This window comes from Drosophila eugracilis, unplaced genomic scaffold (assembly GCF_018153835.1).
Source record: "Drosophila eugracilis isolate 14026-0451.02 unplaced genomic scaffold, ASM1815383v1 contig_649, whole genome shotgun sequence".
Classification (NCBI taxonomy): Eukaryota; Metazoa; Arthropoda; class Insecta; order Diptera; family Drosophilidae; genus Drosophila; species Drosophila eugracilis.
In genome coordinates, this window is record NW_024573535.1 from 2,438,470 (window position 1) to 2,455,641 (window position 17,172).

The 17,172-nt window shown below is 40.5% G+C and overlaps 2 protein-coding genes across 6 annotated transcripts; both read left to right on the forward strand.

Annotated features, from left to right (window-relative positions):
* The first annotated feature begins 511 nt into the window (after nucleotides 1-511).
* LOC108117706 (septin-1) lies at nucleotides 512-4,296 on the forward strand. The gene is made up of 5 exons (XM_017230254.2): nucleotides 512-635; nucleotides 1,965-2,157; nucleotides 2,223-2,481; nucleotides 2,789-3,154; nucleotides 3,222-4,296. The coding sequence occupies exons 1-5, from the start codon at nucleotides 618-620 to the stop codon at nucleotides 3,469-3,471; spliced, it is 1,086 nt and encodes a 361-aa protein (XP_017085743.1). The 5' UTR covers nucleotides 512-617; the 3' UTR covers nucleotides 3,472-4,296.
* A 651-nt stretch (nucleotides 4,297-4,947) lies between these two features.
* On the forward strand, nucleotides 4,948-16,808 carry LOC108117693 (translation factor waclaw, mitochondrial). 5 transcript variants are annotated; one of them, XM_017230222.1, is made up of 4 exons: nucleotides 7,003-7,108; nucleotides 13,103-14,383; nucleotides 14,450-14,531; nucleotides 14,650-16,808. In XM_017230222.1, exons 2-4 carry the CDS (start codon nucleotides 13,164-13,166, stop codon nucleotides 15,901-15,903), a joined length of 2,556 nt encoding a protein of 851 aa, XP_017085711.1. In that variant the 5' UTR covers nucleotides 7,003-7,108; nucleotides 13,103-13,163; the 3' UTR covers nucleotides 15,904-16,808. The 5 variants fall into 5 exon arrangements, with proteins under 5 accessions (XP_041675324.1, XP_041675325.1, XP_017085711.1 ...); XM_017230223.1 differs by lacking the exon at nucleotides 7,003-7,108 and adding an exon at nucleotides 11,487-11,570; XM_017230224.2 differs by lacking the exon at nucleotides 7,003-7,108 and adding an exon at nucleotides 12,199-12,342.
* Nucleotides 16,809-17,172: the final 364 nt, after the last annotated feature.

Sequence of the window (17,172 nt, forward strand, 5' to 3'; positions counted from 1 at the left end):
GTAACTAGTTTATTTTATACTTCATTTAAGACTTTATTTATTTTAGTATGGAATATTATTATTATAATAATAATAAAACATAAATCCTAAAATGCGTTTGCTGCTAACAGTCACGTCACTGGTCCAAAATGGTCGAGTACAGATGCAATAATTATATTTTGCGTGTTAAGAGATAACTTTAGTGGTTCAGAAGCTACGGGAATATAACGTATAGCCATTTATAACTATTTTACCTAAGCTAAGATCTTTTTTTTGAATTAAAATGTGTACCACAATAAAATGATTCAACTATACTTATCACAAAAACTTCCTAACTGGTAAAGCTTCAAAAGTTATTAAAGACTAGATGCTTGTGTACTTTCTTGAAGTGGTGCAAATGGGGTAATTTTACTGGCAAAATCTTAAAACATCTATAAATTTAAAATGGACTGTTATTTAAGAAGACCAAAAATGAAATCTATGGTATGTTTAACTAAAATTTGGGGTTTTCCTTCATCGTTGAGCTGGTCCCACTGGTGGCATGTTCTGCCAGTTCCGTGCTGCGGTCACACTGGTCGAGCTGATATTTTGTTCGTCATTACGTTGATTTCTTCGTTCGTTTCGTGTTTTTTTTTAAAATGGCCGATACAAAGGGCGTGAGTAGCCGCTGTTTATTTGTCCAAGTGTCGATTGCAAATCCGGATGACTACAATCCGGCGGAGTGTGGATGTGGTGTGCCTCTTGTGTACATATGTAGCTGGTATTCCGAATTGCAAATGCATTGGATGCCGACAATGCCGATTCCGCCGCTGCTGCTCATTTGTTTGCCGCTCTCCATCCCTCACCCATTTATCGGCCGGTCCTCCTCCCCCGCCGTTCGACCATTCGGCTAAAATCGGAAGGGGGAACGGGAGTGGAAATGGGAATGGAAATCGAAATCAAGTGATTCACAACATGCCGGTGGCGTCGGCATTCTGCTTTTGTTTTCGTGATCTTTGTCGCTCCTCTGGTCGCCTGTGACCCACATTCTTAGTAATTACAATTTCTGCTCTGGAGAAACTGAGGCCTTTGTTTTGGTGGCCCAATAGAAATTTCCAACGCGCGTGATGGGCATGCAAATCTAGCCAATCGCTTTCTAAGACCCAAAACTCAAACTGCCAGACTAACAGCAATCATAACACTAAATACCTAAGAAGTTAATGCTAAAACCACGCCTTGTTTTCCCTTTTTTAGATCCTAAATATTCCTAAACTTTTATTTAATAAGGCACAAAAAAAAGTTTAAACATAGTACATTTACACTTCCAGAAATAACCCCTATAACATGGCTTTTCCAATTAAGAAAGATCAAAGATCATTTTATTAAAAAGGTTAAAAAACTATTTTATGGGAAAACATTTAACAATATTATTGATATGCAAATTAAATTATATACATGATAAACATCGCCTTTAAAGTGGTATTTTTAGTCCAAAGACAAACCAAAGTTATATCTAACTTAACTTTTAAAGTTTTTCTAAACTGGGTTCATGGTTTTAAAAAAATGACCGAAATCAAGAGCACCAATTTTTTCCAAATTTATTCATATTTTAAAAATTCCTTCAAAGAAATCATTCTTGAGAATCTTTCTTAACAAAAATGTCATACCTGCAGCTCAGCGACTAATATTACTGGAAAATATAATACTACAATTTAAACACTAAACCTTACATTGCCCAAAATAAAACATGCAAAACTACCCAAAGTTATTTTGCATCCTGATAAAATGCATTATTATTTTACTATAACTCTGAAATAATTATTTATAGATAACGATATCAAGGTAAAAAATGAGTTCTCTCTTAGGTAGATCTTATAAAAAATAGTCTGCGTCAGATAGTCTTAGTTAGTCCCAAATGGTTTTTAAAATGCTTCAAGCTGGCGATATTCAGAAATTAGACATTAGAGCTGTCAACCAAAGGTAAATTATTTACTTTTTATCCACAGTTTTCCAGCATTGAGACGCCTGGCTACGTGGGTTTTGCAAACTTGCCCAACCAAGTGCATCGCAAGTCTGTAAAGAAGGGCTTCGAGTTCACACTGATGGTGGTGGGTGAATCCGGGCTGGGCAAATCCACGCTGGTCAACAGCCTCTTCCTTACGGATCTCTACCCCGAGCGTATTATTCCGGATGCCATAGGTGGGTACCTACTTTTTCCAGAGACAACTTTAAATACATATCAAATGGACCTCTCTCTTTTACAGAGAAACAGAAGCAGACGGTAAAGCTGGAGGCATCGACGGTGGAAATCGAGGAGCGCGGCGTCAAGCTGCGACTGACCGTGGTAGACACACCCGGATTCGGCGATGCCATCGACAACTCCAACAGCTTTGGCGCCATACTCGAGTACATCGATGAGCAATACGAGCGCTTCCTGCGCGACGAAAGTGGCCTCAACAGACGGAACATTGTGGACAATCGCATTCATTGCTGTTTCTACTTTATATCGCCCTTTGGGCATGGGTGTGTATTCTCTTTGCTTATCTTTTAAGTATGGCCTACAAATTGGCTGCGATTATTAAAAATTGCAAGCTAAACAGTATTTTTTTTTGCGCTAACCATATATTCTACTCGACCTGTATTGGACTAAAAAATCTTTACCCATATACAGAATAGAACTAAAATTTTTTAAAGTTTGCTAGATGCTGCAAAAATCATATATACATATGATAAATTGGTCTTCATTTTTCTCAGTATAAGCCAGTATTATATTTATCTGCAAACTGTTATGCACCCATTAGTTTCTATGTTTTCTCTTCGCTTATTGCAGGCTTAAACCGCTCGATGTGGAGTTCATGAAGAAGCTGCACTCCAAGGTTAACATTGTGCCCGTGATCGCCAAGGCCGATTGCCTCACAAAGAAAGAGATCCTGCGCCTAAAATGCCGCATCCTGCAGGAGATCGAGAGCCACGGCATCAAGATATATCCACTGCCAGACTGTGATTCCGACGAAGATGAGGAGTACAAGGAGCAGGTGAAGCAACTGAAGGAAGCTGTGCCTTTCGCCGTCTGCGGCGCCAACACTTTGCTAGAGGTCAAGGGCAAAAAGGTGCGCGGTCGCCTTTATCCATGGGGCGTGGTCGAGGTAGAGAATCCCGATCACTGCGACTTCATTAAACTGCGCACCATGCTGATGTAAGTGTAGTACAATAGTAATAAATGTATCGTTTTCTAATTGGCCCATATTTCTGATACCCTACAGCACCCACATGCAGGACCTACAGGAGGTGACGCAGGAGGTTCACTACGAGAACTACCGCTCCGACCGCCTGGCCAAGGGCATCAAGGGCAAGGAGAACGGGGTGAAGGCCGAACGGGACAGCACCTCGCAGGTGGTGGCCAATAGCGTGCTCGGTGAGAAGGATCGCATACTGCAGGAGAAGGAGGCCGAGCTGCGGCGCATGCAGGAGATGATCGCCCAGATGCAAGCGCGCATGCAGGCCCAGCAATAGACAGACGGGTGTATTTTTAATATACGCGCTGAACGGAGGCGGCAATCTATAGTTATACAAACAAGTCGTATATCTACATATACACAACATATATTTTGTACGCAGATTTTGTTTGCGATCGCGCTTTAATTCTACTCTCAATTGTGAAACGACGGGCGCTACGTATTCTGTATTAATTTCGCATTCTCCATATATATATTCGTAGGATTTAGGTATACACACCTTATACATTTATACACACAACCAACATACACCTGCCGCGTATACAAAACGCCTGCAATGCAATTGCTCCATCAAAGAAAAACAACCATCAGCGACTCACTTCATATCACTCCTATCAAGCGAAACACACAAGAAAACAACTGTATTCCTACTATGTATTTAGACGCGATTAACAATGGATTATTATTGTACTATGCATTTAGGCTAAGCGAATCCAATCCGATTTATATTGTATGTTGATTCATTTTTGTCTGTTTACCTTCTGTGTAGTCTCAAAGCGAGCGGTTTATTTAGGTTATACTATATGTGCGTAGCAGCCTTCTCTTCTGACTTTACTCGACCATAATGGAGCTTCGTCCTCGAGTGCTGCCCGATTCCTAAGCACGATCTGATTGAACAAACAGTGATCCTTCCTAGGCGGCCGCAGGATTCCATAGACAGTTGCAGAAACTCGGTTAGGTAGGCTGCTCGCTAAAAAGTGCACTCGAACGGATGAAACAAAAACCAAAATGTGAAATCTCTTTTATTATGTATATGAAAACTTTTTTAACCCAATATAATCCTCTATGAATACATATATATGCTTTTTATACAATTTGTAAACCAGCTCGTCTCTTTCATTTCATTTTTATGGTTTTCAAAAGGGTCTTGCAATTGGCTGCTTTGGTATTTTTCAATAACATTTTGCAAGTTGTGTTATTGCTTTACAAATTTGTAGAATATTATAGTATTATGTTGTGCCTAAATATCGTTTTCTGTTAAAATACATGGATTGCATCTATTAGATACATATAATGCTTCTCCTACAATATTTTGTTATTTTACAAATCCTTTAATTATTCGAAGCATGTTTGATATACACATCCTTTAATTTATTTACTTTCATACAAACTACATTTTCGTAAAATTTAAGTTCAAGGATTTAGTTATCTTAAGAAGTTTAAAACTCATAAGGATTTCAATTCCGAATTTTAAAAATTCTCTTGTTTAAAAACAACAAAATTGCTAGATATTTAGTCTACAAGTTCAGTTGTTTAAATAAATATTTTATAATTTATTGAAAATATGTTTAAACTTTTTTTTTATAATTTAACCGATAGGTAAGTCTGAAATTGAACTCATATTTAAATGTTGTATGATATCATTTTTTAAATAGAAAAAATAAAAGTCCCTGAATGCGCTCCCGTGCAGTATTTTTTGGTTCGGTATATTTTATGTAGGACGCTTGGTATTTTCCCATCCCACGGTCACACGACGCACATGGTGTGCGGTAACAATTTTTTTTTTGCCGGTAAAGTAATGTTAATTTAGCCATGCTCAGGGAGATTTCCATCCGCTGGTTACTGCAACGCACAGGGGGGAACCCTCACTCTGCCTGGTTACTGGCCAGGAGCAGGGATTGCTTTGCCCGCAACCTAAGTACATCGAATCAGGTCAAAGCCGAATCAGAAGACCGCCTGGCCAAAGTAGTAGAGCCCTCGCAGGCGGAGCTACTTCGGGAATTCGCCCACATACCTGTGGAGCGCATCCGTAACTTCAGCATAATAGCTCATGTAGATCACGGCAAGAGCACGCTAGCAGACCGGCTTCTAGAACTCACTGGAGCTATTGCCCGGAATGCTGGGCAGAACCAGGTTCTGGATAGCCTTCAAGTGGAGCGGGAGCGCGGGATAACTGTTAAGGCCCAGACCGCATCGATCTTCCACCATCACAAGGGGCAACTGTACCTACTCAACCTCATAGACACTCCAGGCCACGTTGATTTTTCTAATGAGGTGGGTTTCAAGCTAAAAACTTCCTAAAACTTTGCAAATAATCTGTTGATTTCTTAGGTCTCCCGCTCCCTGGCAGCTTGCGATGGCGTGGTCCTCCTGGTTGACGCCTGTCACGGTGTCCAGGCCCAAACCGTGGCCAATTACCACCTCGCCATGCAGCGTCAACTGACCGTGGTTCCCGTCCTAAACAAGATCGACATAAAGCACGCAAATCCTGATAAGGTTTGCATCGATATGAAACTGCTGTTTGGCATAGATCCCGAACAGGTGCTGCGCGTGTCAGCCAAATTGGGTACTGGCGTCTCCGAGGTGTTGGAACGGGTTATAGAAACCATACCACCACCTAAAGTTCAGCGCGACAGCGACTTTCGGGCCCTAATCTTCGACAGCTGGTTTGACAAGTACCGCGGGGCTCTTAATCTCATTTATGTACTAAATGGCAAGCTAGAGCAAAACCAGGATATCCAGTCTCTGGCCACCAAGAAGGTGTATCCCGTGAAAAGCATATCTGTCTTAAGACCAGCCGAATGTCCGGTTCCGGATCTATCCGCTGGTCAAGTGGGTTTGATCGCCTGCAATATGCGAAACAGTAAGGAGTCCATTGTGGGCGATACCATTCACTTAAAAAATAGAGCGGCCAGCGCCGCAGGAAGCTATCGTCCACAACAGCCACTTGTTTTTGCTGGAGTTTTTCCCGCTGATCAGTCCAAACATGTGGCCCTACGCAGTGCCATTGATAAAATGGTACTTAATGACTCGGCGGTCACAGTAAAAGTAGACTCCAGCCCGGCTTTGGGTCAGGGCTGGCGACTGGGCTTCCTTGGACTTCTGCACATGGAGGTATTTTGCCAGCGCCTAGAGCAAGAACATGGCGCCGAACCCATAATCACAGCGCCTTCCGTCACGTATCGCTTGGTGTTGAGCAATCCAAAGATGATTCGGCAACAGGGACGCGATACTATAGACATTTCGAATGCAGCGCTCTTTCCGGAACCGCATAGCATTAAGGAGTACTATGAACCCTTGGTTTTGGGTACGATAATCACGCCTACAGAGTATGTGGGCCAGGTGATCGGGCTGTGTGTAGAACGACGAGGATTGCAGCAGAGCTCAGTGAACATCGACGAGACGCGTGTGCTAATGAAGTACGTCCTACCGCTAAGCGAGATCATCCTCGACTTTCACGATCGCCTCAAGTCGATGAGTTCGGGTTATGCTAGTTTCAGCTACGAGGATCACGGATATCATCCGTCGCATTTGGTTCGTTTGGATATCCATCTAAACGGCAAACCCGTGGAAGAGTTGTGTCGCATTGTTCACGTGTCCAAGGCCACAGGCGTGGCTAGGCAAATGGTTCTCAAGCTCCGCGAGCTCATACCGAAACAGATGGTGCAGATCGCCATCCAGGCATGTGTGGGCAGTAAAGTACTGGCCCGAGAGACCATCAAGGCGTATCGCAAGGATGTGACAGCCAAACTGTATGGAGGAGATGTCACCAGGCGGATGAAGCTGCTCAAGCAGCAGGCCGAGGGCAAGAAAAAGATGCGTATGTTTGCCAATATCCGCGTGCCGCACGAGACCTTCATCAATGTGCTTAAGCGGTAGGATCGATGCCGACCAGAATGCCATCTCCAAAATAGGTGAGTGTATTCAATGAATATGATTTTTGATATTGGAGTCTTAACTAATTTTCATTTTGATGTGAAACATCTAATCAAAATGTTGTGTTTTTTAACATGAAATAGAAATATTTAAAAAATGATAATACTTTTTATTATTACATTGTTAAAACGAGGAATATTTTATTTTATTTATTTTATGTTAAAACTGTATTTTGATTTTTTGATTTTTTTTCAATATTTCATCTTTATCTGAAATTAATTGATCCTAAAAAATATTGTAGAGACTTGCATTGCTCATTCAAATGTAAATGTTTTTTTAATAACCTGAATATATATAGAGTATCGTCTTAAAAATATCTCGGGGAGGGACTGCCGCTTATCGTTGTAGTCTTTTCACCCGCCCCCATTTTTCTCTTTAGTTTCTGCGGCTTGTGCGATACCTCTTATCATTGTTTGACTCTTGGCTGAAAATAGAATAATTCCGTCTTATAATTGTGTGGTCGCGAAATTGGGCGCGGTCGTGGAACGCCCCTTTTCAAAGTTCGTTAACATTAAAATGAACTAAGACTATAGTAAAACTATTAATAGCGAGATTCGAGGATGTATGAAAATTTAAAATTTGTTGGTGTACTGCGTAGGTGATATTAGTTCTTAAAATGTATTCTAAATAAAGATTTGTAAATATTTGCAAACTATGGCTTTTATAAAGCTGTTGTATGTTCAAATAATATTTAGAAGACTTCTTTATGTTAAAACGTTTGCACTACTTATAGATATGAAATGTTTTCTCCTTGTTTTTTACTTTAGTTGATTTAACCAAATAACTTTGATTTGAAGCTAAAAAAAAACCACTTGGAAAATGAAATTGATTCTTATAAATTTTTAATTTTTCTAATTTATATTTGTACTTCTTTTCGTAACAAAAGCAATCTAATTTAGACACTTCTAGTCATATGCACCTACACGTAGAAGGCAAATACAATACCTCAGCACCCGTCAATATATTATTATATTAGTTAAGAGCGAAGTTAAGAGTTGAGAACGGAAGACAATATCCTCTAACCGTCTTGAGAACGACGTGAGCAAGTGCCTTATGGAATAATCAATTATCTTCTGACAAGTTAAATATTTTAATATTTTTATACCCGTTACTCGTAGAGTAAAAGGGTATACTAGATTCGTTGAAAAGTATGTAACAGATAGAAGGAAGCTTTTGCGACCCTATAAAGTATATATATTCTTGATCAGGATCAATAGCGAAGTCGATTGAGCCATGTCCGTCTGTCCGTCCGTCCGTCCGTCCGTCCGTCCGTCCGTCCGTCCGTCCGTCCGTCCGTCCGTCCGTCCGTCCGTATGAACGCTGAGATCTCAGGAACTATAGCAGATACAAAGTTGAGATTAAGCATGAAGATTCTTGAGGTCCCGGGACAGCGCAAGTTTATTACAGCATCCTGCCACGCCCACTCTAACGCCCACAAATCGCAAAAAACTAAAATTACTGAAATCATAGGAACTATTGCAGTTAGAAAGTTGAAATTCAGAAAGTATAATCTTTAGATGACAGCGCATCTTATAGTAGTACTACTATCCGGCCTCACCCACCCATACGCCCACAAGGCTCAAAAGACGGTTTTCGGATTTTCTAGAAAAGCTGATATCTCGGTAACTATTCGTAATAGAAAGTTCGGATTAACCATGTAGGTTTCTATGATGCTGCCAATGCGAATTGTTTTTTTTTTTCCGATCAAGCCACGCCCACTCTAACGCCCATAAAACCCGAAAAACCAAAAATGCAAAAATCTCAAAAACTATAAGAGCTACACAATTTTGCTTAGAAACACATATTTAGTAGATGCCTCTGCAACTTGCCACGAAGTTGCATTTGGCCACGCCCACTCTAACGCCTACAAACCGCGGAAAACTGTGGCGTCTATAATATTATTATGAATGCCTTTGTTTGACCTTGTATAACTTATTTCTGTTAATATCTATCGATTTGCCAAAGGTTTTTCAAATCGGAACATTATTGCGCTATTTATGAAGAAATTAAGGTTATAAGGCCTCACATGGGAAGTGACGTCACTATAAGCATACTCAACATACTTCCTCTGACAATAGGTGGCGCCTTGTGAATTTCCACTAGCAAAATTAATATTTTAAAATTGTGTAAAACAGTAACGGGTATCTTATAGTCGCGGCACTCGACTATAGCGTTTCCTCTTGTTTTAAATAAGAAAAGGGTTTTGATGTTAAAAATGCCAATTATTAAGAAACTATAAAAATCTACTAATTAATACTAATATAAAGAGAGAGGGTATTTAAGGTGCAATGTTGTTAACATTTTAACCTTTTCTATACCTTATTCGATTTTGTCCTTGACAGTATTGTTGTTGTTAGTGGATCGCCCACAGAAGGAAAGCCACAAGGAAGAAGAAGAAGCAGAGACAGTCAGACACAGAAAATCGAATTTCCCTGACCCTGAAAACTGGTACCAAGCAACATGCAATCATACACATAGGCGATAGAGATACGGAAAGAGAAAGAGCTAGATATAGTGCATAACGGTATCCCAGTTGCCCCAAAAACATACGTAAATACAGTGTGCGCCCAAAGAAGTGTATCCTTCGTTTTATGAACTTTCATATAAGCCAACCGTTAGTTTTGTTATACGTCAATTTGTTACTAATACTGGAAAAACTAAATAACAAGAATTAGAAGCAATGATTTTTTAATCATTTCACAATAAAAATTACAGAACAAAACTGATTATACATATTTTTTAAGTGAATGACGGCTAAGCCTCTACACACATTTCTTTTTAGAGATTTGTTGTACGTATGTAATCAAAATTCTTAGGTTATTAAAATTACACATTATGCTTAGTAATAACTTTTATAAACAAGCTAGTTTATAGAATAGCTTGTGAATAGTTCGTGTAGATCATTCTGTGGGTCAACCGTTGGATCACTGTACCGAGAGTGCATTGTGTGTTGGAGACTGTGTGTGTGAGATACCGAATTTGTGGGGTCGCTTGTGTCGCTCTCTCAAGCCAAAATAGAGAGGAGAGTGAACTGAAGTGAACCTCCAAACCTGAAGTGTTGGGGGTTGAGTGGGGAATTGCAGGGGGTGGCGGTGGGTGGGTGTTGTTTTGTCGTTCATCTCGCTGTGCATGTGTGCGTGACCTTGAAAAACAATAACATTGTTGTTGCCCCTGGCTTGGGCAAAAATGCAAATTGCAAACAAACCGAATCGGCAACCGTTCGAGCAAAACTGTTAAATGTGGTTATGCAATAAAAAAAGCACGGGAATCGGTATGGGGGTGATCATATATAGTGTATATAGTATTCTCATACACACACAAATATTGCAATTGTTTATCAACTTGTTGCTAAAAAAAAACAAGAAAGGAGAAACCCATTCCCACTGGTAGAATGCAGAACATTAACCATTTTCTGTACTCCTTGATTTTCATTATCTTTTGTTTCTACTCTTTTTTTTTTTAAATTATTATGTATTTAAGTAACTTTGTATATAAGGTTTCTCCCTCCTTATTTTTGTCTTACTTTAATTCATTTTAAATTTGGTTTTTCGTAAAGAGATAAAAAAAATGCTAATTTGATTTAATTCCGTGTCTTTTTTTATTTTAAACTAGTCGGATTTTAAGTTTTTAATTTTGGTAAATCCCCCTTAAAGAAATAACTGAACTCGCGATTCTCCCGCTAACGACAAAATCAAATTGAAAACAGCTGAGCGAATGCAGCAAGTGCATTAGAGACAGCTGCACTCTTCTCTCTCACTCGACAAACGGCTACTTTGTTATTGTTTTTTGAGAGAGACTGGTGATTGTGTTTGTGTGAATATGGATGCGTTGCGGATATGGGAGCTAACACACACTGACACACAGAGGGGCGCCTGCAGAAAGAAAAAGTAAAATAAAATACATTTCGCTAGTATTGTTGTTGTTGCTGCGCGCAATTAAACGTCAGCAGCGACGCCACGCACTGTGGAATAAACTTGTGTTCGATGTTATGCCTCTCATATGGGTTATATATTTTTCCATTACTTATACAAAAAAAGTTAGCCAGCTATATATTCGAAAAAAAATAAGACATATTCAAATTGTTCGAAATATCACAAAAGCTTTAGTCATCTTAACTGTGTTTTTATTCAGTTGCCCAACAATACAAGTACTTTTTGTCATTAATACTTTTTCAAAAACATGTTTTTAAATCTTTTTATAAAATTGAAAACTTATCCAACAGAGCAGAAATTTTGAAAACAAAAATATTTCGGCGATCGGGCCCATAGTGCAAGGCGACGTATCCACATCGTCGTCGGCAGACGTCGCTGCCTCTGGCCGCCGCACAAAAACACAAAAACAGAAAACACAGTCAGTTTTCATTCTCATTTGACATCATCAACATTGAAATTTAATTAAACGAGAGCAGAGTCTTCGATTCGAGGCAGTAATTTCATTCAAGTAAAGCGCGATTTAAACAAACTTTTATTTATGATTAGGCAATAAAAAACACTTTTCATTAAGGATTTTTGTTTTGTGCAAAAAAAACTCAAAAAATAAGCGACGCGCACAAAATAACAAACGTCATCAGCTGTTCTTTGTTTGTGTGTGTATGTGAGCTTTATATGCGGGAAAATACAGTGCTCTTGTATATGCGTGCCGTTTAATATTTTTTTTGTTATTTATTCAATAAATTGGAATCAAATGATTGCATTTCAGAGGCAGTTGAAAACCTAACCTAGAAAACTAGATCTAACCGTTTGAAGGTTATGAACGGACCAACCCCTCCTCCTACCACCCACCGCCCCTTTTTAAACTTGGCCTTGACCGTGTGCATCTGTGTGTGAGAGAGCGATAGAGATGGAGAGCGACGGCCAACGGTAACCAACAGCTGACAGCTGCACTTTACTTTTTAGGCCAGATGGCAACGCCAGTACTGCGATCCTCTTCCCCTCTCTTTTCTACAAAAAGATATCAACAATAACAACAAAGGCAGTGCGTTGCTCGCACAAACAATGGGCTTAATCAAGTTCAAAGCGAACTGTGCGAAACAGAGAGAAGGCAACGCACTCGACACTCTCTTCTAGTGCTCTCCTTCTCGCACGCATACTCACACAAGCTTACACTCAGCTGTACACGTAGCCTGTTTTCGTTTTTTGTTTTTTTATTTTCCATTTCTTTATTTGTGTGTTTTGTTTGTCACATAATTGTGCAATAGCAGTACATATAACAAGTATTTATCAATATTAAAACTATTATTAAGCTTTATTTTAATGAGAGATATTGCGAAACTTAAACGGAATCAGCGAGTTTATGTATTAAAGCAGTGAGAATGTTTGTAAATTGTGAGCCGAGATAAAAGTAACAAAAACATTGTATGTGATTTTACATATCGAACTTCAATTTTAAAAATATCGATTTCCGAATTATTTTGTTCAAAATCGGATGGTATATGTCACAAAGTTTTATGTAAATTCGTCTAATTGATCATAAAAATTAAATCCCTGTACAGCGGGTATTGTTACTCTTATCAAACAGTGTTGTAAAATATTGTAAATCGAAAAGGAAATGTAACTTCTTTGAGTGCGTTCGTCTGTTATATGTTTTATTTGTGTTGAAAATATCTTTATACTACATATATACTGTGTGATCGGGTTTGTTGTTGCATGTACGATCTTATTTGCTTTCATTTCATAATATTAAAAACGATTTTTTTATGCGATCATTTTTTGTTTTTGTTGAGGAATTTTTAAAACTTATGTATGGGAATGAAAGAGAAAGAGCGAGGGGAAGGCGTCACAAAACGCACATACACATGCACAGCTGATCTCTCTTGCTATCCCTTTCTCTCTGGAAATTTGTAAACAACTCGATGTCGCAAAATCCAGAGCTGCCAATTAGTTTTTTTCCAGCCATATTGGCAACGCCATTTTCTTGCATTTGTGAAATTCACCTACTAAAAAAAGTACAAACAACTTTTTCTATATTTCCAGCATAGTATGTTTGAGGATCGCGACTAGACAAATACATAGGTGGAAAACGAAAACTAAGAACATGATCAACGGCTTAAGCGTCAGCGGTGGTCAGCAGGTGGCACAGGTGACGCCAACAGGTGCTGCAATTAAATTGCACTTTGCCTACAACAACACAAGCAACATAAACAACAAAAACAACTACAGTGGCCTTAAAGCAGTGGAGCAAAAAATGAGCAACAATCAGAAAACGGGGGAAGTGCTGACAGTAATCGAGACGATTCGAGAATCAAGTGGAGCAATCGCAGCAACCGGTGCCAGCAAAGGATTAGGGAGCTCGATGGTACTTTCTCCAACAACAGGGTCAGAGACTTCAAGGGCTGGTTTTATCCAGAGCCTTGGTGGTTCCAAGGGATCTGCAACTCTTAAAAAATTTTATTCCGCTATGAAAGCTGGACCTCCCCTAGAATCAGGAACACCAAGGGCAATTAGCATTGCCCAAGGAACAGTCAGCTTAGTGGATAGTGCACCTAGTGTATCTCAATTTTTTCAAAATTCGACCACAGTGTCACCTTTGCTTGGAGTTTGCATTGGTTCTGGAGTTTTAAGACAGGCCTACAAAAAAGCAGAACCTGGAACTTCAATTCGATCTGCTCCCATGGTTTCCGCAGCTACAAGGCCGATTATAGGAGCACCAGGTGGTGTTGCTGCGGCAAAGGGAGCTTCCAAAATAGGGGCTAGCGGACTGCGCTGGCTACCCATGCCAAGAACCAAAGAGAAGCCATCAAATACAGGAGAAGCCGATACAACAACTTCAGTCAGAGAAGCTGAAACACCTGTATCGCCAGCAGAAACAGCCAAAAGTGCCTTAGTTAACCCTCAGCCGCAGCGCACTGAGGACCAAGAAAATGCCTTTCGACGCATCGAGGATGTGCACAACTATGCGAAGCTGCAGTATTACAGCAGCGACACTGAAGACGATGACGACGAAGAGGAGATAGAACTCGACGAAGAGGAGGAAGACGAGGAGGGGATCCAGGTGCAGTTGCCAGTGCAGCAGGAGGTAACACGGATTCGACGCGAGGCCGCCGAAGAGCATGTAGACGTGGACGTAGTCACAGTGCCGCAGCAGGAACAGGATAAAGATCGACAGCAAGTACAACCGCAGCAGAATCAGCAGGATCAGCCAACGGATAACATACGACCGGAGCACCATGCCCGCCGCCCCATGAATGCGTTCCTCATATTCTGCAAGCGACACCGCGGCATTGTCAAGGAGCGCTATAAGACCCTGGAGAACCGGTGGGTGCTAGCAGTTGCAAAGATAAGGTTCCCAGAAAATAACTTACATTGTTTTCTCTCTCTTAGTGCCATCACCAAGATATTGGGCGACTGGTGGGCAGCACTAGACGAGCAGGAGAAGCACTGTTTTACGGACCTAGCGCAGCAGGTGGGATATCTTACCATTAAAAATTGCAATACTGAAAAAAAAAAAATCCTATAAATTGCTTACTTGGCCTTAATTTTAAAGGATTAAGGGTTCTAAACGAATTTATTTCCATTTGTAGAACAAGGACGCCTTCTTCAATGCCAACCCAAACTTTAAGTGGTACAAACTACCGGCTCCGCCTCTGCGAACGCTGGCTACGCGTCCCAGCAACGCGGCTACTGGCCAGGTCATACCCAGCGAGGATCAGCCCCAACAAATGCCGTCTCCATTGCAACTGCAGTGGGCAGAGCGCGGAGAGATGCCGCGTGCTCTTTTGCGCCGCAATTTCTTTAAGCTGGCGGACGAAACACAGATGGGCGAGCTAAGCTCGCTACTGCAAGTCCAAGTACAGGAGAAAGATTATGCGCTGCAGCAGGTGCTTAGCGAAACTAGCCAGTTTCTATCCGCCCACATGCCAACAGGCAATCAGGTTGGGAATGCCAATAAGCGGTCCTTGCCAGACAGCAACTCGAGCAACTCCAGCGAGGAGGAGGCGGCAATAAGTGGTTCGTCCAGTAAGAAGGCCAAATCATCGCGCTCCTGTAAGGGCAAGATATACCAGGAGCTAGTCAACTCCGGTCAACTTGCAGCCATAGCTAAGAAGAGTAAGGCTCGTTCGCCACCGGCAGGAAATATAAGTGGAAACTTTGGAGACATCCCCTTGAATCCGGGACCCAATACGCCGCCCGTTTCGCCGCCGGAACGCCAGGATAGTTGTCCGGACTCCATGCAAAAGCATATCAGGAGCGTTTCTGAGTCGAGTAGCAGTGGCTTTTTCGATCTTGAGGAGAAGATCAAGGAGTTGCCGGCGCTCAGTTTGGATGCTTACCTGCAACGGAAGCGTAGCACCAAAAAGAAGAAGAAGTTTAGTGGCAGCAAGAAACAGAGAAACTCGAACAGCACCAGCGGATCGGTAGCTTCCACTACAGTATCAGCAGCTGCTACGGCAAAAGGAGCATGCATTGCCGCCAGTGAGCACCTAGTGAGGATTAAGCAGCAGCAACAGCAACTACAGGCCGTGGGCAGCCAAAGACGCAAGGCACGCAAAGAAAGCATCACGCGGCGCGACGTCAGCGCCATCGAACAGGAAGTAGCCTCCATTCTGCCTCTGACCATCAATGGCAGCTACTACTTCAATCCAAGTGAGACGCCCAAAGCGGTTAATGCTTCTGCAACCTCGTCGTCGGCGTCGCCACCGCTGTCTTCGAACTCCTCGTCGTCGTCCTCGTCGCTATCCTCGCAGGCGGCCTTCGACGTGACCTCCTCTACCTCAGATCTACTCATTCTGGCCGAAGTGGCCGCCAACCGCACTGAACTGACCAAGTCCAACTAGCGCCAGTAGCACCACCAACACCATTATCACCATTGGTCGTTTAGCATTACCACCAAATAGTTAGCCCAAATCCAATCCACAAACTGCAAGATTGTCGTTACTTGAAAGATTTACTTATAATTGTGTTAAAAATTCCAAATATTCTCTTTTTAATTTTTATTTATTTGTTGATGAAGAGGAATTGCGTGCCCTGAAAAGTGAATCATAAATTTTCACATCAGAGAAGAAAAATCCACGCTATATTCCATTTAAAACTGTAAACCTTTTATATGGGTTTTTATATGATTTTCGAGTTAATATCGCAGACTTATCGAAATATTCACTTTCTTAACTTTTTAAAATGATGTACATTATTACACAACTTCAAATGAAATATTCATCTGGAAACCTTAAAATATTTATCTAAAACCAAAATCCAAAATAGTTAAGTTTATGATGATCTGGCAGTTAAGTTAGGCACCCCTCTTCGATACTTACAATGCTTGAAGCTATTTGCTGGTGGTGCCACATGGATATGGAAAAACAGACATTCGTTGATCTACAATTTAGTCAATAATATTATGTAAAAACAGAAAAGCGAGCCAGCAGAAGAGAATATGAGAGGAGAGTCGCGACGGTAGCGAATTATGTATTGTTTGTTATGTATGATGGCGGCAGGAGAAAGCCCGCATCAGTTTCACACGCATATATCTATATATTTGGTATTTAGATAACTTGTTCTGTTTTTTTTTCTTGTTAAGTTTCTCCTTTTATTGGGCCGTGTTCGTATAAGCAGCAAAAACAACAAAAGCCGAACGCTCATTAAATGTTAATTATTATTATTTCTAATATGTAGTCGTAATTTATTGCTATATTTGTCAAAACGCAAACCATTTGCAAACAAAAATATATTCATTTAAAAGTGAGCACATGGTAATTTTTATTACAATGGGTGTCATAATGTTTGGCGGTTAATATTGTCTGGAATCATCTTATTAAAGATTAAGCATGTGTATTAAGGATTATGTGTAAATTCACGAAAGTTAAACAAAATTGCTATAAAAAACTTATTTAACCTAAATAATTTCATTAATTATGGCGAGCTTGTAAAAGTATTCGAATTCCGTTAACAGCAATTATTTTTAGACATATTAACCTTTATTTGCCAAAAGCTTTTCCAAAAATCAATGTTTGCTTTTGAAGGCTTACATTTTATACCATAAGACTCAGGAAATTGATATAAAACATTTTGAGCGAGAGTTTTTTTTTATGTTATTTTTATTAGTTCTG